The sequence below is a fragment of the Oncorhynchus tshawytscha genome, unplaced genomic scaffold (genome assembly GCF_018296145.1).
Source record: "Oncorhynchus tshawytscha isolate Ot180627B unplaced genomic scaffold, Otsh_v2.0 Un_contig_2910_pilon_pilon, whole genome shotgun sequence".
Taxonomy (NCBI): domain Eukaryota; kingdom Metazoa; phylum Chordata; class Actinopteri; order Salmoniformes; family Salmonidae; genus Oncorhynchus; species Oncorhynchus tshawytscha.
The window spans coordinates 30568-56840 of NW_024609458.1; the positions used below are offsets into that span (position 1 = coordinate 30568).

General features: G+C 43.4%; 3 protein-coding genes and 2 pseudogenes across 3 annotated transcripts; 1 reads left to right on the top strand and 4 right to left on the bottom strand.

Moving 5' to 3' along the window:
* Window positions 1-27: 27 nt before the first annotated feature.
* On the bottom strand, window positions 28-5508 carry LOC112247012 (HMG box-containing protein 4). The gene is given in 16 exon segments (XM_042315406.1): window positions 28-311; window positions 484-606; window positions 781-956; window positions 2150-2249; window positions 2388-2455; window positions 2557-2638; window positions 2832-3028; window positions 3161-3349; window positions 3488-3594; window positions 3596-3777; window positions 3780-4075; window positions 4182-4257; window positions 4345-4481; window positions 4629-4702; window positions 5173-5288; window positions 5419-5508. Coding segments are annotated over 15 exon segments (1866 nt in total). The 5' UTR covers window positions 5187-5288; window positions 5419-5508; the 3' UTR covers window positions 28-266.
* Window positions 5509-5729: 221 nt separating this feature from the next.
* On the bottom strand, window positions 5730-8272 carry LOC112247005 (ankyrin repeat domain-containing protein 54). Its single transcript, XM_024415641.2, has 8 exons — window positions 7616-8272; window positions 7265-7312; window positions 7066-7164; window positions 6866-6937; window positions 6642-6689; window positions 6429-6553; window positions 6226-6333; window positions 5730-6074 (listed from the first exon to the last, which is right to left on the bottom strand). The coding sequence occupies exons 1-8, from the start codon at window positions 7992-7994 to the stop codon at window positions 6000-6002; spliced, it is 954 nt and encodes a 317-aa protein (XP_024271409.1). The 5' UTR covers window positions 7995-8272; the 3' UTR covers window positions 5730-5999.
* Window positions 8273-10994: 2722 nt separating this feature from the next.
* Window positions 10995-15518, bottom strand: LOC112247006 (annotated as a pseudogene).
* A 1920-nt stretch (window positions 15519-17438) lies between these two features.
* On the top strand, window positions 17439-19698 carry LOC121844911 (annotated as a pseudogene).
* A 356-nt stretch (window positions 19699-20054) lies between these two features.
* On the bottom strand, window positions 20055-25225 carry LOC121844909 (DNA replication licensing factor mcm5-like). The gene is made up of 14 exons (XM_042315403.1): window positions 24518-25225; window positions 24074-24200; window positions 23741-23869; window positions 23426-23598; window positions 23132-23287; window positions 22823-22992; window positions 22554-22725; window positions 22340-22451; window positions 21785-21928; window positions 21451-21693; window positions 21211-21323; window positions 20922-21050; window positions 20555-20825; window positions 20055-20354 (listed from the first exon to the last, which is right to left on the bottom strand). The coding sequence occupies exons 1-14, from the start codon at window positions 24685-24687 to the stop codon at window positions 20253-20255; spliced, it is 2211 nt and encodes a 736-aa protein (XP_042171337.1). The 5' UTR covers window positions 24688-25225; the 3' UTR covers window positions 20055-20252.
* Between the last annotated feature and the right edge of the window lie 1048 nt (window positions 25226-26273).

The window sequence follows — 26273 nt, forward strand, 5'->3', positions numbered from 1 at the left end:
GATGCTAACAGATATGCCAGAGGAAAGCAAAGAGTGTTCATTAAAATAGGTTTCAGGAAAAAAAATAATAATAAGGAAATTAACACATTTTAAAATACATTTTAAAAACATGTTGAAAGTAATAATATCCACGTTTTCCAATGCCTTGCTGCATAAATAATTGTCTGCATCCCAAGCCACGCTTCTATAATGGGCACTCTCACTCCAAATGTTTTACTTCATGGCGAGGACACTCAGTAGACGGGAAAGGAATGTTTCTGTTGGCTTCACAGCCCTGGCATGATGTAGGCAATGTTGTCCAAGGTGTTGGACTGAAAGAGACATAAAAGGAGAGAAATGTTTCAGGCTGGCCTTATGCAAACACACTTGCTATCACACAATGTGCTGTCACTACAGCCACATATTTTTACTTTACAGCCCAAGTGGGAGATGAAACCTTTCAGAACAACATTTCAAATAGATGGTAAGATGTGAGTGATTTACCAAGACTTGGCGGGGACATCCGTTGAGCTGGGGGATCTGTGCTGTGAGGCAGGTCAGGGGTCCAAGGGCACACAAGATGGAGTCCAGCAGTACAGAGAGACTGCCTGACACTGCCACCATCCCCTGAGTGAGGTGAGAGCAGAGGCAGTTAGTCTAGTGGTCACACACAAATCTTTGTTCAGTCTTTACTCATATGAATGTGATAATGACACATTTCTGTTGTAGGTGAAGAGAGTAAGTTTGGACACAACAGCTAAGTTAAAAGATACAGGGAATAGTTGGTTGGTGTGTGTGTACCTCTGTCTCCTGTAATCGGTGGCCGATGAGGGACAGGGACTCTCCCAGTAGTTGCAGGTGAGCGGCCGCATCAATGGGGTCGACATCAGGGACCCGTGCTGGTGACAGGGACACACCCACAGACGCCCGGTTGGGGGACACCAGCCCTGCTCCCAGCCCCATGCCCTTCATAGAGCCTGAGACGCATACAAATACAACACACGCAGTGACCAACTGACCATGAGTGTCCTGTGGGCTACTGAGAGAGAGATAAAGCAGCATAGAGAAAGGACAGGACTACTGATTGACTTGGTATCCCTGTCTAAGCTGATAGAGCTGCAAGGCCAATGTGGCTGCAGATGGGCTCTTACTAGGGATGCACCGATATCACATTTTTGGTCGATACAGATATTGGATATTTCCCTTGCCAAAAAACCCCAATAGCAATATTTAACATTTTAGCGGCATTTTAAGCATTCTAGTGACAGGTAAATAGTTAACGCACACACATGGATGCAGCGGTATAAGGCACTGCATCTCAGTGCAAGAGGCATCACTACAGTCCATGGTTCGAATCCAGGCTGTATCACATCCGGCCGTGATTGGTAGTCCCATAGGGCAGCACACAATTGGCCCAGCGTCGTTACATTTCACGTAAACCCTGTTTGTCTCCATCGAAGTAGCAGTCCTTGTACCTAGCATTAAGCATGGTGGTGACACAGTAAAGAGGCTCAGAGAGAATGCCAGCGAATCGCTTGTTCACAGCCTAAGTTATAACCCCACGGTCGGTGTGGGCAGTTTTGTTGAGCAGATGTTTCAATGCCATGACAGAGTGTATCTGCTGCAGACGCAGTTGATTATCTTATTTCTCCAGTCAGTTGTCGAATGGCACTAGAAGTGTGTTCATGTTTCCAAGTTTCAAACATTTTTTAAATGGAAGCAGCGGTATGAGAACCAGCACATTCTTGAGCATGCAATACCGCGTTGACACACTGTGCTGTCAGACTCAACATTCTCATGGGGCTGACATCGCTGGTCCAAATGTCAGTCGTGACGCCCATAGCAAGTAGCATAATGAATTCCATTATCTTGGCGTTAATGGATTTTGCCTTTGTGTTGTCTCGCTGAAATGTTCTTACTCTTTCAAATGACTGCTCAACTTGAACTTGTTAAGTTGTTGGAAGTGCGCATAGTATTTTTCTGCTTTTGTTCTGTGTAGTGCTGTAGTCATTAAGTCATCTACTTATATATGTATGCACGCCAGCTTTGACATCGGTTTTGCACATCGGTGTTAAACTAGACATCGGGCCGATGCAGATGTTGGCATTTTTAGCTAATATCGTTTGATTCCGATATGCTCACCGATTTATCGTGCATCCCTAGCTCTTACCTTTGCTTTTGACACCATCTGTGGAGCTCTTGCGTTTGACTGTGGTGGCCTCAGCTTTGTTCTGCTTGTGCTGCAGGTACTGAGCTTTCTGCTTCCACACCTATGAGTATATAGAAGCAATTTAGGCCATGAACCATGACTCATAGCATAGTGCTGGCAGACCATTCTTAAATTGATTTCAAATGTTTATTAGAATTATCAATCAACTCTCTTTTAAATTGGTAATTTCAAGTGAAACTTACCAGTTTATCTTTTCTGGGAGCTGTTTCCACACCTCTGCCAACCTTTTGCTCAGCTCCCCAAACACTGCAAAACAGTAAAGTCTTTCTCTAAAGGTTTTGTATAGCATATGTAACCACAATCATTAATAGTTACAATGTAATTATAAAAGGGATAACTCTGCCCACCTAGTCCCGGCTGCTCTGCATTGATGTTGACCCTGTACTCTTTACAGAACACCTGGTACGCTGTTGTGTTCTTCTTCTTGGGCTGAGAGAGAAAGGAGATGAGCAGTGTATCTATATATAAAGCATTTCACTACAACAGCAATAACATCTGCTAAATCTTTGTATGTGACCAATCAAATTTGATTTGATATTTACTGTACATATATATACACACTGTACACAATGCAGGAAACACTGTCTAAAAGCCTAAACTACCAATCTGTTTTGGTTCTTACCTTATCTTTCTCCTTCTCGTGCTTTTCCCTTTCCCTCTCCTCCTTCTTTTTCTTCTTCTCCATCATTGCAACTTCATTACTTTGATGATGGTGAGTAAGGATGGGAGTAGGGATGGGGGCCCCCATGGCATACATTCCACCAGCTGCAGAGTGATTGGCTGAGCCATGGGTATGGGTGTGGCCTCTCGATGGGTCCCCTGGAGAAAGCATACAAGGAGCGCATATTAGAATGCATAATTCAAGTAACTGTTGAAGTAACCAATGTTAAACATCTTTCTGCAATAGGACTAAGGCAGACTAGCGGCAGCGTTCCAAAGGTTTCTAATCACCTCCTGATCCTTTGCTGTGCTTCTTCTCTCTCCCGCCTTTGTCTTTCTCTCTGTCCTTCTCTTTCTCCTTTTTCTTCTTGCTTTTCTTGCTCTTCTTCTTTTTCTTTGACAGATGCTTGTACGAGTCGTCTATCACCAGCTCTCCTGCCTCCAGTTCGCCCCCGAGGAGGAGCTGTCTCCCCCATACCCACACCGTAGTGCCCTGACACACAAGAGAGAGAGGACATAGGGTTCATGCAGGAATCAACACAAATACAGGAAAAGTGGTTAAGGGCACATACAAATGAGTTTCTAACCATGTCTCTCATAGCCTAAAGGCCTTCTTACCCTCCACCTCCACTTCTTTCCCCACAACAGGCAGTGGATCTCGGCTCTGCTGCATCTTCTTGGGGACTTTAGAGAGCTGTTTCCGGTCTCTGTCCTTCTCCTTTTTATCCCCCTTTTGAGGATGAGGAGGAGTGGGGAGGGAAGGGAAAGCCCTCTCCTTCGGCCTTCTCCTTAGGCGAGACCATGAGCTTCATCCTCAGCCCATCCGGCTCACGTATGTTCAGGAGATCTCCTTTAGGGGTACCGGTACCACCATGGAACAGAGACGACGACTTGGAGGAGTGCTTTTGGAAGAGGAGGATGAGGACATAGGGCGGGAATGAGAGGAGTGGCTGCCTTTGCTTCCTCCGGTGCTCCCATCACGTTTGCGGTCTTTGGAGAAGTGGGAGGAAGAGAAGGAAGGGTAGGAGGGCTTCTTGTGCAGGTGTGGGCTCGGGTCTGAGCCGGTGGCCATTGGGGAGGTGATGGCCTGTAGGAGCCCCATGGCTGTGTCTGTGGGATGGGAGGAAGACGAGGAGGACAGGGAAGGGGAGTGGTCTGACGACTTTCGCTTCTTCTTGTGGGGAGGTGGGCCTGAGCCTTGCTGGTCTGGTAAAGAACATAGTGAAGGGAGAGTGAGAACATAATGAATCGGTTCAGCATAAAATTCATGCAAATAATTTTATTGACAGAGCAGAATACCTTCCTCCTTTACCTCTGTAATAGTAGTCTTCACTGTGCTTTTTCTTCTTCTTGTGAGAGTCCCCTCCCAATAAGAAAGGTTCTGAGTCCTAAATGAAAAAGTCAGGATTTGACTAAATTTACAACCAACAGAAACTACATGGCACTTGATTTTGAAACCAGTGTTCTGCTGTTACCTTGGGCCGTTTCTTGGATGACTTGCGAACCTGTGCAGCAATCTCCTCCTCCTCTCTGAGCAGGTCCTTGTATGATCTCCTCTTCTCTCTCTGACTGCGACCAGCCACAAGGCCCACTTCCCCTTCCATCCCTACCTCTGAGAAAGAGAGAGTTGTAATGCACACTGGGAAATTCAGGCATTGCATGACAATTGGAATGATGATGACTTTTAATAACTAAATTATTGACAGATTTCTTCAAAAGAACATAAGAGGTACTAGAGGAAAGAACTGGCACAAATTACCAACTACTCCTTTCTTCTTGATCTCCTCAAAAGCCATGATCTCTCTTTTCTCCTCAACAGGCTTGCTCGTCTCTCTGTGTCACAATAGCAAGATATTAGAACACAGTCATAAGGATATGGAGGAAACATCAGCCACTGAATCAGCCAATATAACAGATAAGCAACTTGTGACTTGGAGCAGTTTAACTGCAAAATACAGGTTATTTACATTTCACTGTGAACTGAAGGATGTAAAAAATAAGACAGACAACAATAAAGAAGTATTTTAACACCAAATTGATCAAACTGAGTAAACCCCTTCAAAAAGCAAGAACTGCCTTGTTACAACTCGCCACCACATATGGTTGATGAGAGAGGACATTCATTCTGTAATTGATGTCTCTCCTTAAACTTTTACAGTATACACTGATAAATGGCATGCTTGAGTCTATAGTAATAATAGATACATTACAAAACTGAAGTGTGTTTAGGCAATTGAAGGATAAATTCCCGCCTACTTTCGAAAAAATACACAAACACACCCCCTTTCATTAGCTGAGAGTACCTAACTCCCAACATTTGGAACCTCTTCTAACTCGTATTGCTGATTATGTGCTGGGTTATCCGGAAGGTACTGCAATAGCAGTCCGTGGCTTCTGGTGCAGCTAGGCCTATGTAAGTCTAAACGGACAAAGAAAGTAATTTTCATGCATTTGGTTCATAAATTCTGTTTAGCATGCTGAGGTGAGAATATGTGAATTTTACTGTCGCAAAGTGAGAAGAAATGTACAATTATATGTAATTTTACTACCTCTCCGGAATCACCAATTTACGCGGTTCCAGTCGCCATCTTTGATATCAGTCTACAACGATGCGTATCGGCAGGGGGAGGGACTTGACTGTGATGTAGCGAATCAGAACAATGAAATCGTGTACGTTATTGTAGTGCACAATGTCAATTGGTTGGAAATATACATTGCGTCTGTTAATTTGAAGATATTGTAACCAATTTGTAACATTACTTTTCATGTATTAATTCTATGAATGGATAATGATAACTACATTAACTGACAATGCATATTAATGTTACACCGTATTTTCTTATAAAGCAGAGGCAACAAATATTTCCAAATATTTTTTTAATCCATTAACTCAGATTGTTACAACCATTTACAACAATGACCATTATTTTATTTTTTTTACAGTAAACATTCATGTACAACACATGCAAGGCAACAGAAAAAAGGCAGTGACATAAAGATGCTGAGAGGAAGACCAACACAACAGTCAAGGGTAATGAGCTCATAAAGATCTTTTTTATTTACTTTATCACAGTAGTATGCCCATTACTCTGCCGTAAACAGAAGAATGTATCCACAAAGAGAGCCCCCTCTACCTATCCCCCAAATTCTGCTTCTGTAGACTGAGTGACGTGAAGCTGGCCAGCAAGTCGGTTACCTCATCAACCTGAAACAGAAGAGAAGCCATAATTGTCACCTATGAAGACACATTCAGACTTGTAAAAAAATGATACCAATTGGTTGTGTTACCATTTGGTTCAATGCCAAAGAAACAGGTGTGTGTGAGAGAGAGTGAGTTAAACACAAATGTGTCTTACCTGTTCTTTGGTGCGTGTGTGCTGCAGCTGTGTTGAGATATGATCCAGTCTCTCTCTGGCCTCACTCTGTCCCATCACATTCAGGTACTCCCTCAGCATCTGAATGATCTACAGAGCCATGGAGAGAGAGAATTTCAGACTCCACCAAATAAATGTTGGTATACTAATGTTTACATAGTGCTGTTGTAATAACCCCTTACTACCTGTGTGACCTCCCCTCTAAGAGTTTCTATACTCCTCGAGTCTCCTTCCTGCAGGATGTTGAGTTTGGAGCGTGCTAGGTGCAGGGGGGTCCTTCCTGCTCGGTCTAGGGCATCCACACGTGCGCCTGAACAGAAACACAACATTAACAAGTTATCATTAGCAGGTGTACAGTATGTATGTCCATGTGTCTTCATACCGTAAGGGCTTCTCACCTCCTCTCAGCAATGTGGTGATTACAGGCACGTGGTTGGTACAGGCCGCTGCAGAGACAGGTGCAGAAGTGGAAAGATTGTGGAAAATATACATTTTTCAGACATGGAAAAGTTCAATCAAAATAAAATGTTATTCTTTTACGTTTCTACCATTGGGACCTAAAGTAGAAATGTTGTACACCCCTGAACTAAATGCTATACTTTCGGTGACGTGTTGTTCTTACCCAGATGAAGAGGGGTGTTCCCAAGGCCATCCCGCTGGTTAGGGTCAGCGCCGTAGCTCAGAAGAAGTTGCACTGGAAGGAAGGGGACGAGTTAATCATTTGTTCACAGAAATGCTGCTGTGATTATTATCAGTTCATAACAATGTCATTACTGTTGAGTAATGAATCATGAGCCCCTTGCACTTCTCACTTTGACTTACCGATGCTCTCGTTGCCATTACAGGAGGAGAAGTGGAGGGCTGTTCTTCCTTTGTCATCTGCTGCACAAGGGTCTATGTCTTCTAGAAGAAGCCTGCGCACTGGATAAAAAAAGAGAGACAGAAACGTTAAACACCTGAACGGGATACCATATATTACTTAGTCTTGTTAAGTCTCACAATAGTTATTTTCAGTGCCTACCTGTATCAATGTCGTTTCCATTGGCAGCCTCTCGAAACCTCTTCACCGCTAGAGAGAATGAACAAACAAGCTAAAGGTTAGGTAAACATCAGGTAGATTGCTAAACTCTGTGCTTTGAGTGTTGACATGCCTATCACCGTCTGATGTGTTAGGCTAGTATAATGCATACTGATGATACTTTTGTCAAAGTTCAGGAGCCATAGGCAGATGCCTTGCATGACATCCCATCCCTCCGCAACATTCACACAGCTTTACACTATTCACACCTCATGATTGGGTGTGAAATTCACGGCTCTCTCCATCAACAACATTTTTTCTCTCTGCAATTTTGAGTGTGTGGAATTTCTGTACCATAAATATCTTTTCCAATGGGCCCCACATTTCGCCGGGCTCTCCCTTGTCGCCTCGCTCTACACCCTGTCACCTTCCCGGGTTTGCTGCTCGCCACACCCGCACCTAATCCAACTCGACTGGGTTCCCATAGCAAGTGGAGGTACCGAAGTTCTTGTTCAGCGGTCTGTCCTGTACGACTCAACCTCACGGTGCCCTCTCCAAAGCCAGTTATCCCAAATCCCTCAGCAGCACCTCCATCCACCCTCTCATCATGTATCTTTAGTTCACCCCCTTTCTCCTCCGCTTCTTTTGGTCCAGTCTCCACCGTGTATTCACCCTCGGAGCTTGAACGTTCATCGTCAGAAGCTCTTGCAACAATTGGACTCCACCCGTCCATGTTCAACGACTCATGTGTAAGATTTATTTGGGTGTTTCGCTCTTCAAAATGATCCTCGTTCGCAAGCCAGTACTAGGAGCTACAACAAGAATCATTTATGTTGATGAACTGACTTGCAACTTTGAATACGTCGTTTATTTACTCCGTTGCCATCGCTGGCTCTAGAACATCAATACAGAAACGATTCTACGCATATCTACCATTGTGGCTCATATGTTCATGCTTTGAATTCAAGATACGTCCCTGTTACAAGAACCAAAATGTCTCCTGTTTCATAATTTCAATTATCACGAGAACAAGCCGTAAAAGGCGGTCATATTGTAAAGAGAAACGTTGACAATTACTATTACCAATCAGAGCCTACGTTGTTCGTTCTCTCGAAACAAAGCACCCACCCCCGTGCAAAATAAGCAAATGAGCAAGCAGGACAGGCGGGATGTGTGCTACACTATTCAATATCGGGTTAGTTCTATGTGAGCTCCTTGGGACCATAATCTTAACCCTTACCCTAATCATTATGCGTCCCAAAGATCCCGGATAGCAAGGAACATTGAATATCTTTCATCAAATTTGATATTATGAATAAAATCATGGATGCTGTTACACTCAAGAAATCTTGAAAACAGATACAATTTAGAGTGAAGAAATTCAAGAAATATGATTTGCCATGTACGCTGTATAATACTACAAAACATGGAAACATCTGAGCATTATGTTCTCTCTCTTTAATGTCTTACATCTGTTGCAACAGACAATAAAGTAAGCAGCTAAATAACAGTAGTAGGCCTACACAAATAGTATAAAAAAATAAATAATGCATAATTCATAGATCACAATGCAATTGAAACCCAACATCACCCATACTGTTTGTACACACATTCAAATCTAAAGTTCCATCATATAAAACATGCCACAATTTAGTGTAATATATAAATATGATTTAAGGAATAAAATGGGATAAGCAGTCAACTCTCAGAGGAATCAGGATGGTTGTTCAACCAAAATATTTGGAATATACAGTCAAAGTTTGAACACACCTACTCATTCAAGGGTTTTTCTTTATTTTTACTTTTTTCTACATTGTACAATAATAGTGAAGACATCAAGACTATGAAATAACACATACGGAGTCATGTAGTAACCAAAAGTGTTACAAATATAAAAACATATTTTAGATTCTTCAAAGTAGCCACCCTTTGCCTTGATGACAGCTTTGCACACTCTGGGCATTCTCTCAACCAGCTTCATGAGGTAGTCACCTGGAATGCTTTCCCAACAGTCTTGAAGGAGTTAACACATATTCTGAGTACTTGTTGGCTGCTTTTCCTTCACTCTCCGGTCTAACTCATCCCAAACCATCTCAATTGGGTTGAGGTCGGCTGATTGTGGAGGCCAGGTCATCTTATGCAGCACTCCATCACTCTCCTTCTAGGTCAAATAGCCCTTACACAGCCTGGAGGTGTGTTTTTGGTTATTGTCCTGTTGAAAAACAAATGATAGTCCCACTAAGTACAAACCAGATGGGATGGTGTATTGCTGCAGAATGCTGTGGTAGCCATGCTGGTTACGTGTGCCTTGAATTCAAAATAAATCACTGACAGTGTCACCAGCAAAGCACGCCCACACCATCATACCTCCTCCTCCATGCTTCATGGTGGGAAACACACATGCAGAGATCATCCGTTCACCTACTCTGCGTCTCACAAAGACACGGCAGTTGGAACCAAAAATCTCAAATTTGGACTCATCAGACCAAAGGACAGATTTCCACCAGTCTAACGTCCATTGCTCGTGTTTCTTGGTCCAAGCAAGTCTCCTCTTCCTATTGGTGTCCTTTAGTAGTGGTTTCTTTGCAGCAGTTCGACAATGGCCTGATTCACGCAGTCTCCTCTGAACAGTTGATGTTGAGATGTGTCTGTTACTTGAACTCTGTGAAGCATTTACTTGGGCTGCAATCTGAAGTGCAGTTAATTGCCGATTTCTGAGGATGGTAAATCGAATTAACTTATCCTCTGCAGCAGAGTTCAGAGGTAACTCTGGGTCTTCCTTCCCTGTGGCGGTCCTCATGAGAGTCAGTTTCATCGTAGCTCTTGGTTTGCACTTCCAAGAAACTTTCAGAGTTCTTGATATGTTCCATTTTGACTGACCTTCATGTCTTAAAGTAATGATGGACTGTCATTTGCTTATTTGACCTGTTCTTGCCATAATATGGACTTGGTCTTTTACCAAATAGGGCTATTTCTATACCAACCCTACCTTGTCACAACACAACTGATTGGCTAAAATGCATTAAGCAAAGAAATTCCACAAATGAACCTTTGAAATGAATTCAGGTAACTAATGGAGCTGGTTGAGAGAATGCCAAGAGTGTGCAAAGCTGTCATCAAGGCAAAGGGTGGCTACTTTGAAGATTCTGAAATATAAAATATATTTTGATTTGTTTAACAATTTTTTGGTTACTACATGATTCCATGTGTTATTTCATAGTTTTGATGTCTTCCCTATTATCGTACAATTTAGAAAATAGTAAAAATTAAGAATAACCCTGGAATGAGTAGGTGGTCCAAACTTTTGACTGGTACTGTATATACAAACTGAGTGTACAAAACATTAAGAACACCTGCTCTTTCCATGACACACTTATTGGTGTCACTTGTTAAACCCACTTTAATCAGTGTAGATGAAGAGGAGGAGACAGGTTAAAGAATGATGTTTAAGCCTGGAGACAACTGAGACATGGATTGTGTATGTGTGCCATTCAGAGGTTGAATGTACAAGACAAAAGATTTCAGTGTCTTTGAACAGGGTGTGGTAGTAGGTGCCAGGCGCACCGGTTTGTGTCAACAACTGCAACACTGCTGGGTTTTTCACACTCAACAGTTTCCTGTGTGTATCAAGAACGGTCCCACCACCCAAAGGACATCCAGCCAAACTTGACACAACTGTGGGAAGCATTGAAGTCAACATGGGCCAGCATCCCTGTGGAACGCTTTCGACACCTTATAGTCCATGCCCCGACAAATTGAGGCTGTTCTGAGGGCAAAAGAGGGAGTGGAACTCAATATAAGGAAGGTGTTCTTAATGTTTTGTAGACTCTGTATATATTCATGGACATTATAATGGGAGGTAGATAATGTCTTGGGACATCAAAACTGTCATAGGCTTAGTTTTGGGATCCTTGGGTAAACAATCAGAAGTCAAAGTTTATTGCAGAGGACACTGAGGCTCCAGCTCGTGTAAGGTAATCAGGGAACGCTGGGTCTGTGTCTGTGGATGCAGAGTCCTGTCCTCCAGGCATTAGCCCAGCTTCATAGGCATGCTGCCACAGCTGACTATTCCTAACAATCCCATGCTTTCTCAGGTATCCCTGACGACAAAACAGGGGTGGCTTTCGATTGGTAAGGGATAAGCGGAAACATGACTCTGTGGGGAGAAGAAACAAGTTTGTTTTACACATTGTAAAACAGTAATCAGTAATAAAATGTCTTGAGTGGGCAGAACCATAATAAAACAGTAATAACACAGATCCTGTATGACAGTATGTCACAAGTGAACAAACAAATCGTGTGTGATATAAATAGATGAGTAGGAGGTACTGTATATGGAAATATAAAGGACATATCCTAGAGCATACTAAGAGCATATCTACCCTAGTATAATAAGGTGTTGTAATGAGGAATCAGGTAAGGACATGCTCTACCTGCATAGAAGGCCCTGAGGTCAGTGTGGAGACAGTGTTCCAGGAAGCGCCGCAGTGGCTGGCTGTGGGAGATGGGCCCATCCCACTCAGTCAAGAAGTCCTCGATCATGTGATGCACTGCCTTGGGCCGTGGCAGTGGCCAGCCAACAGGACGGTGTCTCATGTCCCTCTCTGTTTAGGATGGCAGACAAATGAAAGAATAACATGTATTTGTTTTTACATACATACGTAGGTTTGAATGCTGACGTCATACCACAAAGATGCCTTGTACTATACACAGAAATATTCTTAATTTGAATGTCATTACTTAACTTAGTTTTAATACAACCATAAGGTCAAACTGTTTTGTACTCTTCATAAGGTTTCTAACATTCTCACACTCACCAGTGGGAAGTTTGTCGTAGTAATATAGAACAGGGTGGAGGAAGTTGGACCTCCAGGCACGGGTCCACTCTGACTCTGCCCTGCCAGGGCCCAGTGAGTCTGTGCGGTTCAGCCCGTACTGTAGAACCAGAACCAGCAGCCCATGCTTGGAGAGCTGGTGGCCAGACAGAGAAGAGAACTGGGGCAGGGCCTGGAGGGGAAACTCCTCCAGGTACTCACAGTGAGAGCTGACAGGAAAGGAGAAGATTACTCAAAGTTAAACTGGTTCACAAATGGATTAATTTAGGCTGCGTTTACACAGGCATCCCAATTCTGACCTTTTTTTACACTAATTGGTATTTTTACCAATCACATTAGATCTTTTCACATCAGATCATTTTCAGGGCTGCTCAGATTGGTCAAAATACAGATTATGAAAAAAAAATCAGAATTTGGCTGCCTGTGTAAACACAGCCTTAGTGAACATAAATGGGATATCTATAGGCAATCAATCAATGTGAGATTCATTGGTAGAGAAAGGTAAATTACCATGAGGGACTATAATCATGAAGAAAATGTGCACAGTGGTTCAGCACTACTTACCCTCTTAGTAAAATGATGTCTCCAAGTACCCCAAACATTTGGTATGGTCCGGAGGCCTCATTGACCCTCCTCAACAGCCAGGACTGCAGCTGACTGATTGACAGTTTGATTGCTGGCCAGGAGTTGCTATGGTAACGCAGCTCAAGGACTCTATGTACAGCACGCACTAAGGTGGAACACATAACAAAGTTACAACAATAAATAGTGAAAAAACACACATTTTGTCTATAAAAACATTATTTTATAGACAAATTTGTAATTTCAAAGTTTTTCCCCCTTTACAGGCAGTTACTAACTAAGTCATATTTACTCTGTCTACGTTGTAATACCAGCAGTTTGAATGGTTACCTGTGTATCGGAAGCCATGGATGAACCCCCCTGCAGAAGAGCGATAGTCTCTTGAGTGGGCTGCCGTCCCCAGAACAAAAAGGTCTGGGGTTCCCCGCCCTTCGTACCAGGCTGTCACCCCTGGCAACCGCCCCCTGGCACCCTCACTGCTTGGTGGGCGGGCAGAGCTAGAGAGATTAACGGTATCATTAGGACAGACTGACATTATCTGACTGAAACAGCATGGCTTTTCCAATGAAAATGATAAAACAGAAGATCCACCACTTCCATAGAAAACAAGAACTTTAACAGAACTATTTTGCATTATGTAAAGACATGCCACTGTAAAATGATCATTTACATACCCATCAAAGATGCTGAAGTTGAACCGGAACCCCAGGCAGCGGATCACACGATCATATGGCTGGCGGAGAGAGAAGTTGTCATTGTGGTACACAGGCAGGTTTGTCGCTGTGACCTTTGAACTGTTCTTCCCATCCAAACTGTCCAGAAGCTCAGATAGAGTAAGGAACAACTTGCCACGCTTTTCCTTCCCACTGGATCTGCACTTCTTCTTTCTGCCTGAGCGCTTCTTTTCATCCTCTCCATTCCTGACGATAGCAATGTCCTCAAGGCCTCCCTCCACCAGCCCATCAAGGGACTTTAGCTGGTACGTGTCTAGCAGCTCATTGTTCACAGCTCTGTGGAAGAGAGGAAATAGATCACTTTGATATGAACAGATTATGCTAAAGGGAATAGCAACATACTCCGATCTAAAACACTGCTGCAGGAGTACTAAATCAGTGAAACAAAAGAAAGAACAATTGGTAGGAGAGGACAATATGGGAGTCAAAAGCTGATGATGCCTCTCAGTACCTGAGGTCTCCGACGTAGTGTGTCTGCCAGGCTAGGCGGACCGGGCTCGGGCTGTAGAGATGGATCCGGCTGGCCCGACCCAGGATGCTCTGAGCTGTTTCAAATGCTGAGTTCCCCTTACCCAGGATCAGCACGGCCTGGTCCTTATACTCCTCTGGGTCCACAGGGATGGACTCATAGCCCTCCACCAGGTCTGAGCCCTCAAACTGGACCTTCTGAGGATCCCACAGTCCCGTGGACACCAGGAGGACTCTGTGGGTAGGAAAGAAAGAGAGAGAGAGAATCATCTCTTAAATGGGATGCATAGTGGAGAATTGTTCCATATTTCCAACCTTTTACATTAGATATGTGTATAGATATAACACAGTACCTGCATGTATAGTCCAGTCCACGCTGGTCAGTCAGTATGTATCCCCTGCCTCTAGGTGATTCAGACTCTGAGGCCCTGATCTTCCCGATGTCCACCCCATACTGGACCTTCAGCCCCAGCTCCTTCACATACATGGAGAGGTAGCGGGGGAATGAGTCTGCGTCTGGGTAGAGCTCCCGGCTGACTCGCTGAAGCAGCAGGTCGGGCCTGTCACTCAGGAGGGAGTTCCAATCGTGACGAAGGTTGAACTCGCGGTTCCGCCTTCCTGTGTAGATCTTGTTGATGCTGATGAGTTTCCTGTGTCGAGGTATCTTTAAAGGGACAAAAAAACATCCATGAGATACAACACATGTTCATGTACATGGTGTAGGTCAGAACATATTTCTATGAGCAGGGCAATAGAGAAAGTTGCATCATTGTTGCACTGTTACAAAATACCTTGCTGAGTTGGAAAATTGATTCAGCAAAGTGCAATACCCGATATAGTCAACACCCATTACTACAGAGGCACTCACATATTGAAGAAGCTCCCTGGTCCAGAGTTCCTCTCCAAGATGATGTATTCTCTCTGACTCTTGGAGAGAAAGTGACCCATCTGAAGGCCGGCAGGCCCGGCACCAAGCACACAGTAGTCATGGTGACGGGTGCTGTTGTGACTGTGGTAGTCATCATGAAAACATTGAACTAGGGCGACCAGGCGGGCTAGGAGAAGAAGGATAGGGGAATCCATTACCTATAAATGAGTAAAAGGCAATGAAGGCATTTAATGGTGGGAGAGTGAGTTTTAGTCATTGCAATACCCTGGTGACAATAATCAACGGCAAATTTAAGTTTTGAAAGCTGCAATCTGAAAATATCCACTGAGCAGCAACTATATTATTGTCAAAGTTATGCAACTCTTTTCAATGGATTTACCAACATAAGAAGGTCAAATGAAATGACATATCAGATAGCATTGTTCAAGTGAGTGGAAGAACAGAGAAACTACGACAATAGCGGGCCTTCATGGGGTGTATCCCCGTGCTTGCCTTGAAACTCTGGCCCGACATCATAACTCGACATGAGGGGATGCAGCTGCATTAGACCGCTGGTTGAGAAGCTCTCCACGAGCACAAAACACACAGCATATCTATTAAAGTAGGATGTTTTACCTTTCACTGCAGTGGTTCCCTCTCATCTAATTCCATATAATTTTGCATTTGGTCTGTAAATAAAACTCTCCAACAACCTATAGTCTGAATTTCATAACGGAGCCCCATCCCTTGATACGACACTCCAGCATACCACAGTATTCTGACCAATAAACGCTGCTCTATTCTGGCCAATAAGAGCTTGTGTGTAAAATAGAGGGCGTGATAAAATTTAAAGTGATGGACAAGAAATGTTCCATACTTTTGATACAAAGTATCAAGTAGCAAAAGTAACACATTTGACATTTTACATTCTTTATTACAATGTTATAAACTTTGTAATGTTGCAATTTTTGAGATTTTGCGATAATTGTAGTAGTTTGATATTTTTTAGTGAAATACATACTAATCATCATCAAATGTTAATTAAGTGAAACATAGCATGCATATTATTATAATATCATAAACACAATTAACTATTCATAAAATTCTCATGCCTAGAAATTGCTCTTATGTTTGCCTTCTGCAGCTGCAACATACATTTCTGTTGAGTCATGGTATCCCCTTCTCTATTTTGTTGAGACCTGTTGAATCAGGTTATCTATAGATTGGTAATAGATCAATAGATAAATAATAGCCAAATGTAAGGTAAATCATACAAATTGAATGTTGAACACAAGAGTTTACAATGTAATCCCCTGAAATGAATTTTGACCTGCAGTTAGTCATTTGTGGCTGTAACTTTGTACCAACACAAAGTTCAATGAATACATTGGGAAAAAGAATTGGATTAAATTGGATTATTTAACCATTGAGTCCTGCCTGCAGTTAAATCAGCATATTGAATCACTCTAGTTATTCATTCATCTTCAGAAGACAAAAAGCCATACCCTTTCAGGAACCAAAAAGATTAGGCATGGGTCCTCAGATCCTGAAAGTTCTACAGCTGCAACACTTATTGCATCATTGCCTGGTATGAAACTGCCGGCCTCCAATCAGGCATTACAGAGGGTAGTGGAGACAGGTACATCACTGGGGCTAAGCTGCCTTTTCAGGACCTTGAGACAGGCGGTTGAGACAAAAATTGTCAAAGACCCCATTCAGCCAGGGGGAAGTCTAGGACAAAAAGGCTTCTCAACAGTTTTACCCCCAAGCCATAAGACTTTTGAACGGGTAACCACATGTCTACCCAGACTATTTGCATTGTGTCCCACCCCAACACTGGTTTTTTGCTGCTACTCTCTGTTTCATATATAAGCATGTTTAACAAGAATGGTCCTACTACCTCAATTAGGACCAACCAGTGCCCCAACTTGGCTAACCGGGCTATCTGCATTGTGTCCCGCCAACCAACCCCTCTTGGGCACTGCACTCTCTGTTCATCAAATAGGCTGTTTTAACCATATCCACATGTACATACTACCTCAATCAGCCCGACTAACTGGTGCCTGTTCGCTACTGTTTTGTAGCACTCGCTACTGTATTATAACTGTTTGTTTTCACTGTCTTTTTACTGTTGTTTTTAACTTTACTTACCTATTGTTCACCTAATACCTTAATTTGTATTTTTAGAAATTGCACTGTTGGTTAGAGCCTGTTAGTAAGCACTTCACTCCCATCTACTCACTCATGCTATTCCCTCACTGACAAATAAACTTTGATTTGATTTGATTAATCTTCAGAAAACTAAAAGGTACATACACTGAGCACAAAACATTAGAAACATGACATTCCCATTTGATTTTGATATTACCTGTTAAATCCAAATCCATGTAGTTGGGAGGAGAAGGTTAAAGGGATTTTCAAGTGAGAAATATGAGACATGAATTGGATGCCATTCAGAGGGTGAAAGAAGATAAAAGTTTTAAGTGCCTTTAAACAGGTTTTGAGAGGTGAGGCAGCTTTGGTTTACCAGCTGTATAACAAGACATCAACAAGGTTTTTACCCAACAGTTTCCTGTAAATTATCAAGAAGGGTCCTCTTTCACTGACATTAATCAACTGTAACAAATTGGTCACATTTGGGTAATCAACATGGCAGAATCCACCATATAAAAACATTCTGGATTACAGACATGGAGACAGTCAACTCGGCACGGAAAGATGATATGCAGAACCCTGGCAGGTACAGTCATTTTGTAATGAATGGTCGATATGTTTACTAGATTATTGTATTTCAGACCAGGTCAGGGCTGATATATGGTAAAGTAAAGGTATTGAACATACAGAACACAATTACTAACTGCAAACTCTGTGCTCACATTGACTGTACTCAGGTAAATCAGGATGTCTTCCTAATGTTCTCCATCTCTCCTCAGGGATTTGTCAGAACAGATAAAAGCAGCAACTAAAGAGATCCATGTCAGGGCAGAAAACACCCAACTGATGCTGAGCTATCAGAAGGGACAGATAACTCTTCCGCAGTACAAGGTGAGAAAAGCCCATCTGAGTGATATTAAAAACCACTTGCCAAAATAATTTACAGTGGTTTCCATATTATGAACGGCCTAGAATGCCTTTTGTTTAACTTTCTACATAGTCATGGAAAATGAGCACTCACTGTGTACTAAGTATTCATCTGTAACCCCTCTTTTCCATGGCAGCTTCTTCTGTGTTCCTCTATGAGATCTACAAAGCACTGGAAGAGGAGATGGACAGAAATGCTTCCCACCCAGGTGTTGCACCAATATACTTCCCCCAGGAACTGGCCCGACTGGAGACACTAGAGAGAGATCTGGAACACTTCTTTGGACAGGAGTGGCAAAAGAGAGTCATCATTCCTGCTGCAACACACAGATATACACAGAGACTTCGCAAGGTACAGGCTATAGATATACCAACATGCAGGGTAGGCACACTATCTTAATTGTGTACCTGCTTAGTAATAACAATTTATTTGTTTCCCTCTTCAGATTGGTGAAGGCAATCCTAAATTGCTGGTGGCCCACGCCTATACCCGTTACCTAGGTGACCTGTCAGGAGGACAAGTATTGGGGAAGATTACCCAGAAGTCAATTGGGTTAAGCAGCGGAGAGGGACTGTCGTTTTCTCCTTCCCTGGAGTGTCAAGCCCTAACCGCTTCAAGCAGCTGTACAGGAGCAGAATGAACAGCATCGAGCTGACCAAGGAAGAGAGGGATGGGGTGCTGGAGGAGGCTATCATGGCCTTCGAACTCAACATCCAGGTGAGTGAAAGAGAAGAAGTTGGAAGCAAACTGGGTAAGAAATAGGTTATGGGAAAATACAGTAATGAAAAGTCACTCCAGTTCCAGCCCATTGAGAGCATCTTGACTGGCTGCATCACTGCTTCTGCACTGCACTGCCCTTGATCGCATGGCATCAAGTTTGACAGCCCAGAGGCTACTGAACAGCTTCCCTGCCATTCACCCCAAGCCATAAGACTGCTAAATAGGGCCTGGAAAACAAAATCCAGCCTCCCAAGTCAAAATGGATTCTGCACTGCAAGTTGAACCGGTGCATCAAGTCTGCCAGGCTTTATCCCCAAGCCATAAGACTGCTAAATAGCTAACTAAATAGCTACACAGAGTTGACCCTTGTATTTTATTTTTGCACAGACACAAACACTCCAAGACACAAACTCACTCACACACAAATAATATGCACATACATTTATAGACTCTACACAGACACACTCAAATACAATCATCATACACACTGCTGCTACTGTTTTATCATATATCCCTATGCATATCTACCGATATCACTCCAGTATCCATGCACATTTTAAATATGGTTCTGGAACTGACTGTCCCTGTATTATAGTATGCTTTCTCGTTTTCTTATTTATTTTTCTCATGTTTTTGTTCTACTTTATTTTTAGTATTACATTCTTATTACTGCATTGTTGGGTTTAGAGCTTACAAGAAAGGCATTTTTTCACTGTACTTGTGCACGTGACATTAAAACTAGCTAAACATGACTGTGAAGAGGAAGTGAAACTGGGAAGGTCTAGTGAACGATGCAGTGTAAACATGTTACTGGGTGCCATCGCATATTGCTGATGATTGTGTTCTTGTTCAATGAAGACAGGTTATTTCTTCAGGTCTTTGATGATCTACAGAAAATGTTGAGGGTCACAGAGGAAGCTTATGGTAAGTACAAGCTCATATGCTGATTGGAAATGTGATCTTTTGCCTTCCATTTGTGTTATAGAAAGGTATTACTTTGCTTTTGCAGGGGACCAAGAAAAGGCCGAGACACCAGCTATCATCTCCTCTTTGTCCATCATGCAGTTGTCACTGGGTATTTGTGTTGCTTTAGCAACAGTCAGAATGGGTATCTATGTATTCTAAAGCCTTGAAATAGGTCCTTAAATTGTATTTTTATGTAGTTGACAGAATCACTTGACTAGTCATAACCACCTAAAGGGTGTGTGCATTTACAGCACTTGTTTGACTGACTTTTAAAAAAACACCTAAGGCAATCTTAAAATGAAAATTGCATGTATTAATTGCAATATCTTTGTATATGTATCATTAAAGATTATGCACACCATTTCAACATAAGAAATGTCTAAATAAAGAAGTTTGCTATTTATTTTCAAAACAAAATACCTTACACAATGATTTAACATTAACAATCTTTAGGGCATTCTCACATCAATTTTCTTACCCCAAACAATTCAACAACAATACAGTTCATCCAACTGTTGCAATAGAACAGTTAAACTTGGCAAAGCAACACATGAAAAGGTAGACATCAGTGGCTCTGTAGTGGCTCTGTGGTCTAAGATGGAGAAGACATATCGACGTGACTTCATGAAGATGTCCACTGGCTTGTGAGGAAGAGTGAATTGAGGAGACACCGGTCCCTTCTACTATTTACAAAGCCCATCGTGACTTAATCTTTTGCGTATATCTTTTTGTGAGACTACTTGACTCTGTAGAGCACCTTCCTCTGCATGCGGTGCTGCAGCTCTCCCCTCCTCATCATCAGGTGAAGGACCTTGTAGATGGCCTGCTCTGGATACTTCTGTATATGGGAGAGGGTAGAGAGAGATTCTGATCAGTGGACAGGTAAACAGGCTACAGGGCAACAAGTAGGCCAACTGAGGACAGCACTGAATCATATAGACAAATGCCAAACATTCCAATGCCCAAAGTACTTCAATGTATTTGACCAAGTGGTTCGTCTCTGTTCAACACTGTTCAAAGTAGACTAGTGTAACTGACCTGCTTGGTGAAGTCCTGGACGATGCTGTGCTCGGACACCTGGGAGCCAATGGCAAAGCGTCTCTTCAGCTGCTTCTCAACACGGGAAATCATCTCCTGGTCCTCCTGAGTGGTGAAACCCTCCACACCCGAGAGGCTGCCGGACAGCGCAGCGTCCAGTGTGGACACCTGGAAGAGCCGCAAGGCCTCGTCCACCTCCTCCTCTCCAGCCACGGCTTGCAGCTTCATCTTGGCCAGAGACTCAGAGATGCGCACCACAGCCTCCAACTGCCTGCAGTGGACCACGGAGAACAAAGCATTATGACACTGAAGATGGACAGTATCCTGACTGGTAAAGATGTTGGCAGGTGAAGTATCATATAGGTACCGGACAGTGATGGGGATGGAGGCTCTCCTGTCGCTCTCCCTCTCATGTTCCCTCGCTCCACTCCTCATCACCACGTATCTGTTCTTCAGCTTTTCAGCTGCCGCCGCAGAGAGACGTGGGCCACATTTCCTGTCAGGGCACATTTGACCGTTACAAACCAAACCCCTTCATGTGTACATACTAGCGTGTAGTATTGTTTCTCTGCAAGTAGAGTTCATGAACTCAATATAAACAGAATCTAACATACACAGAAGAAATCTGCAGAAATAAAAGATTTTTCAAGACTCACGTTCTGGCATAGGCAATGTACTTCTTCAGTGTGGCCAGTGTGATCTCTCCCTCCACACCCTCAGTCTGAGTATGAGCACTGAGATGGACGTTCATCACGTGGCGGGCCAGAGTCTGAGAGAGAAAAGAAGGTCAATAGTGTTAACACTGCACTAGCCTAGGCAGTGTTCAGTATCCCTGTGCATAAACCTTCCCCCCACACACACACACACACAGAACAGACTAAAGTGTGTTCCCTCACCATGTCTCTCTGATGGTCGTGGATGTCCTTGATGATAAAGATCATGTCAAAACGGGACAAGATGGTAGGCATGAAGTCGATGTTGTCCTCTCCCTTGGTGTCGTCCCAACGGCCAAACACAGAGTTGGCAGCAGCCAGCACAGAGCAGCGGGAGTTCAGGGTGGTGGTGATGCCAGCCTTGGCAATGGAGATGGTCTGTTGCTCCATGGCTTCATGGATGGCTACTCGGTCATCCTCTCTCATCTGAAAAGAAAGAGAGACACAGTTAAGCATCTGCAAACAAACCAGTCAAGTATTCAGCAATTGATGTACTCTCTTGTCCATGTTTCTTTACCTTGTCAAACTCATCGATGCACACCACCCCACCGTCAGCCAGCACCATGGCTCCTCCCTCCATGATGAAGCCACGGGTGACAGGGTCCCTCAGGACAGAGGCCGTCAGACCAGCAGCACTGCTGCCTTTACCTGAGGTATACACCTGACAGAGGGAGAGAGAGAGAGAAGATACGGGTTAGCGCTTTCGATAGGGGTCACTAGCATGCTGATAAATTAAATTGTCAGCAAATGAAATGTCTGGAATCCATCTTTGTAATTCTGGTCTAAATCTATGTTGAGGGAGTGTCATGATTGCTCTGAAATATATATATATTTTTTTCAATTAATCTTGGAATACACACACACACACACACACACACACACACACACACACACACACACACACACACACACACACACACACACACACACACACACACACACACACACACACACACACACACACACACACACACACACACACAACACACACACACACACACACACACACACACACACATATATATATGAATTAATATAAATTAATATAATCATTCATCAAGCCCATCCTTACCCCAATGGGAGAGCACCTCTCCACAAACTTGAGCAGCTGAGACTTAGCAGTACCGGGGTCTCCCAGCATTAGCAAGTTGATGTCTCCTCTACGGGTCAGCCCGTCAGGCAGCCTGAGAGAGGAAAGGTCATTACACATACACACTGGAGAGAAATCTACTCACATCAAAAATCTATTAAAATTCTACATGCCATTTCCAATGTTTATGACTTACCTCTTCCTGGAGCCGCCAAACAGCAGGCAGGCGATGGCCTTTTTCAGGTCATCACTGCCGTAGATGGAAGGAGCGAGGGAACGGGCGAGGGAGCCGTAGACGTCGGGGGAGGAGGCCAAAGCTCTCAGCTCCTCCTCTTCCTGAGGGGAGACTGACCCTGTGGCCCCACGACCTGAGAGACAAAGATAGCATTATATCTATAGTACTATCCCACATAGGACATAATGTTGGATAAGTAATCTAACCTCTAGTAGCCTTATCGTGCCTACCTGCTCCCTCTGTGTCCTGCTGAATGCCCATCACACGGAGGTAGGAGGAGCGGATGCCCACGCCTGCACTTTTATCTCTGCCCTTGCCCTTAGCTTGGGCCACCTTCTTGATTGAGTAGATCCCCATGATGGTCACTCTGTTCCCAGGGACCACACGGTCACACAGGTACCTGAGGGGAGGCAGAACATGAGCTGTAATGTGGTATGTACTCGTCGGTCTCACTTTGCACTGTGTGTATATATCGGCATATGTTAATTGTATTTAATTGAGAATATTGAGGCACACAGACGATGTTGTGTGTGTGTTACCTGTCACAGTAGAGCTGCAGGTGGCGGGGCATCTCTCCGTGTGGCACAGCATCTGGAGACTCCTGCAAACGGAGGGTCTGGAAGTCCACACAGACACAACGGTCTGGAATTATGAAGTAGGGATCTATAGGACACCTCACCCTGCCTGCCTGCTCACTGAGAGAGAGATGTTTAAGAATGAAATCACACACAATGATAAAGCAGATGATTTTACACACACAATGACTTTATGCATTTTTTCCATGCACTGGAGTGTGCACACAAACACTCAACAACTCAGAGCGTTGCACTCACGTGTTGCACTTTCGGGGAAGAGCGTAGCCCTGCAGGCCTGGGGGCAGGGAGATGTTACTGATGACAGAGCGACAGCCACGACACTGCAAACACACTCTGGTGGCCTTGGCCCTCACAGCCGTGGCAGAGATGACGATCCCTGGGACCTTCACCAGCCTGGACACCTGCTCCGACTACCAGAGAGAAAGAGATGGAGAGTTCAGAGTCATGGCATTTTACATGGATGGGAAATTGAGTGAATCTTTCATGCCACCTTCTACATGAACCAACTGAAAGCTGAAAGGCCCAGCATTGTATCCTCAGATAGTCTCTTACCTTGAGGTTGCGGATGGAGGCAGGATGGGCGTCACTCTTCAGCATGACCTGGATTTCCTGCACTGTCTCCTCTCCCAGGGGCCTGGGACGGGTCACCTCGTCAGCCACCTCCTGGGCAGCCTCCTCCAGCTGTCAATCATAATGTCAGGGCTCAGTTTAAAGGGATCATTTTCAGATATAATTATTTGCCAAATAGAATATAAGATCAGTATGATATGATCAGCAACAGAAAATATAGGAATCCATCTAAACCATTAATTATTCAGCCTGCAATTTCTGCAATTAAAACTCCTCAAATTATTTGTCTGTTATTAGTCTATCCAATCTTCTCACCAGCGGCAGGTTCTCAGAGGGCAGCTTGTGCAGGCAGTCTGACAGGTCTTCGTCAAAGCTGGCCAGGTCTTCCATCTCCACCTCCACCCAGTACTCCCCCAGGGTGTAGTGTCTCTTAAGGTCATCTCTACACAGCAGAACACATGTCAACAATCCAATATGAACAATAAGATAAATATCTTAAAACAGAATGCGAATATAATCATAAGGCAAATAAAAACGAACTACAAACTCAATCACAGGACCTTGAAGAGTCAAACTTTATTCCTTCAAGACCATTGTGGTGATCAGTGGTAGTTAGTTAGCTAACGTTACAGTAACTGGCTAACTGTTCGCTAACTAACTGGCTAGCTAACTTAACGTTGGGTATCTGTGGAACATCACACCAACCGGCGGTAGCCATCGACAATGACTTCGTGGCACTTAATTAAATCTCGATCTTACCTGTATTTATAGGTGAAACCGGTGCGATCGGTCCCAACTCTGAACTGCCGAAGAAATTCACGGAATCGTTTCTTGATCTGGCTCCGTTTCACTCCACCTTCATCCCCTAGTCCATCTCCACCGCCGAAGCTGTCACTGTAATAAACTCCCGGGTCGTCGAAACCAGACATAATACACCGATTATATCTAGAAAGTGCTGAAAATTAAGTATGCGTGCGCAAAGTGCATAAATCCTAAAAGCAATACAGTTTTTGGCGACTGACGCCAATGATCTTCTGTGGACAATGAATTCCACGCAAACTCTTTCCCGGCAAAAAAATATCGTCACTTACCGGCGAGGTCGAGTAGTGACGCTTTGCCATTGGGAGATATGATCGACTAGTGATAATGATTGGCTGAATACATTGCAGGAGGCGTATCCTGATTGTAGAAGGGTGGGACTTGCAAGAGTTTGTGGCGGGAAAAGAACGGGGATAAAAAATAAAATAAAAACATACGACCAAGCCAGGGACATTACATTGTGGTGGCTCTACAACAAACTGAAACAACAACTCTGTTCGTTGTGTTTACAAAGTTACTATTGATGCAAGCACACGTTTATTGCTCGAAATAAAAACAATACTTTAAAATATCTTCTAGCTTACCCAGTATTACAACCATATCTAGCTAGCTCCATTGGAAAATACCAACGTTTGTTAACAAAAGTATTTTATTCATTCAATTGCAACACAAATAGTATTGACCACAATTGAGCTTCATCTGTAATACATTACCCTGTATGTAATAAATTATCATTGTCGCACTCTCATTCATAGGCCTCCTGTGTAACCTGTAACCGCAGTCCAAACTCTGCAAGCTCCTTGTCTTTTTAACTTGCTTATTGGCAGCAAAATGATCCACGAGTTCTTCTTTTTAAGGCAGAACTCCATGCTTCCTGCCTGTCTGTATGAAAGCATCCACAGCGTGGTCAATGTCCTGGTCAGTGTGGGCCGCTGAGATCTGGACCCGGATTCTGGCTTTGCCCTTTGGTACCACTGGGTAGGAGAACCCAATCACATACACTCCTGTGGGAGACAGAATAATGGGTACTTGTAGTAGCTAGACATAACACTGAAGACTACAGTTCTTCAAGAAAAGGCCAGAATGATTCAAATGAGTATTTTTTTCCAGCCCTTGTATTCAAGCAGTGTAGTTTGCAGCTAATAAACTATTAGGTCTCTGATTGTTGTCAGCTCCCATTTTGTGAGACAAAATTGTTGAATACAAAATATCAATGAGTATCTCTGTCTCCCTCTACAGGTTGATGTGTCCACTCATTTGGAATCCCACAGAAATATTTTTGATCAAGGTTTTCAAAAATAGTTCAGTTCTATAAAATGAGTGGACAAAAAAAATCCTTAGAGTATTTCAAACCAATATACAGACTGTGTTGTAATTCTTGATAATGCTTGAAATGTGCATGTGCTCCATTCATATTCAGCTTGAACAGTTGCCTCACCTAGTTTCAGCATGTCATCAGCCATCAGAGAGGCTAGTCTGGCACTCCCCAGCATCACAGGACAGATGGGGTGGTCAGAGCCTGAAATGGTGAATTCAGCCTCGGTCATTTTGTTTCTGAACCTACGAGAGGGGGAGTGAATAAAGACATTACAGAAATAGCCATCGTTACTTATACAGTATCAATGCCTTCAACTGTCATGGTTGCTAACTGGGTTCTCTGGGAAACATGTAGTGCTCTTGAAACTGTAAACATGTG

What these genes read in the sequence shown, in the direction of transcription:
- LOC112247005 (XM_024415641.2), bottom strand. Translation starts at nt 7,994, where the DNA reads ATGGACGGGTGGAGTCCAATTGTTGCAAGAGCTTCTGACGATGAACGT. An exon ending in CACCACATTGCTGAGAGGAG is followed by an intron (nt 6,554 to 6,641) that starts GTGAGAAGCCCT and finishes GTTTCTGTTCAG; the next exon opens with GCGCACGTGTGGATGCCCTA. An exon ending in ACACACGCACCAAAGAACAG is followed by an intron (nt 6,075 to 6,225) that starts GTAAGACACATT and finishes CTTCTGTTTCAG; the next exon opens with GTTGATGAGGTAACCGACTT.
- LOC121844909 (XM_042315403.1), bottom strand. Translation starts at nt 24,687, where the DNA reads ATGTCTGGTTTCGACGACCCGGGAGTTTATTACAGTGACAGCTTCGGC. An exon ending in GGTTTCACCTATAAATACAG is followed by an intron (nt 24,201 to 24,517) that starts GTAAGATCGAGA and finishes TCTGCTGTGTAG; the next exon opens with AGATGACCTTAAGAGACACT. An exon ending in CTTCCCCGAAAGTGCAACAC is followed by an intron (nt 23,288 to 23,425) that starts GTGAGTGCAACG and finishes TCTCTCTCTCAG; the next exon opens with TGAGCAGGCAGGCAGGGTGA.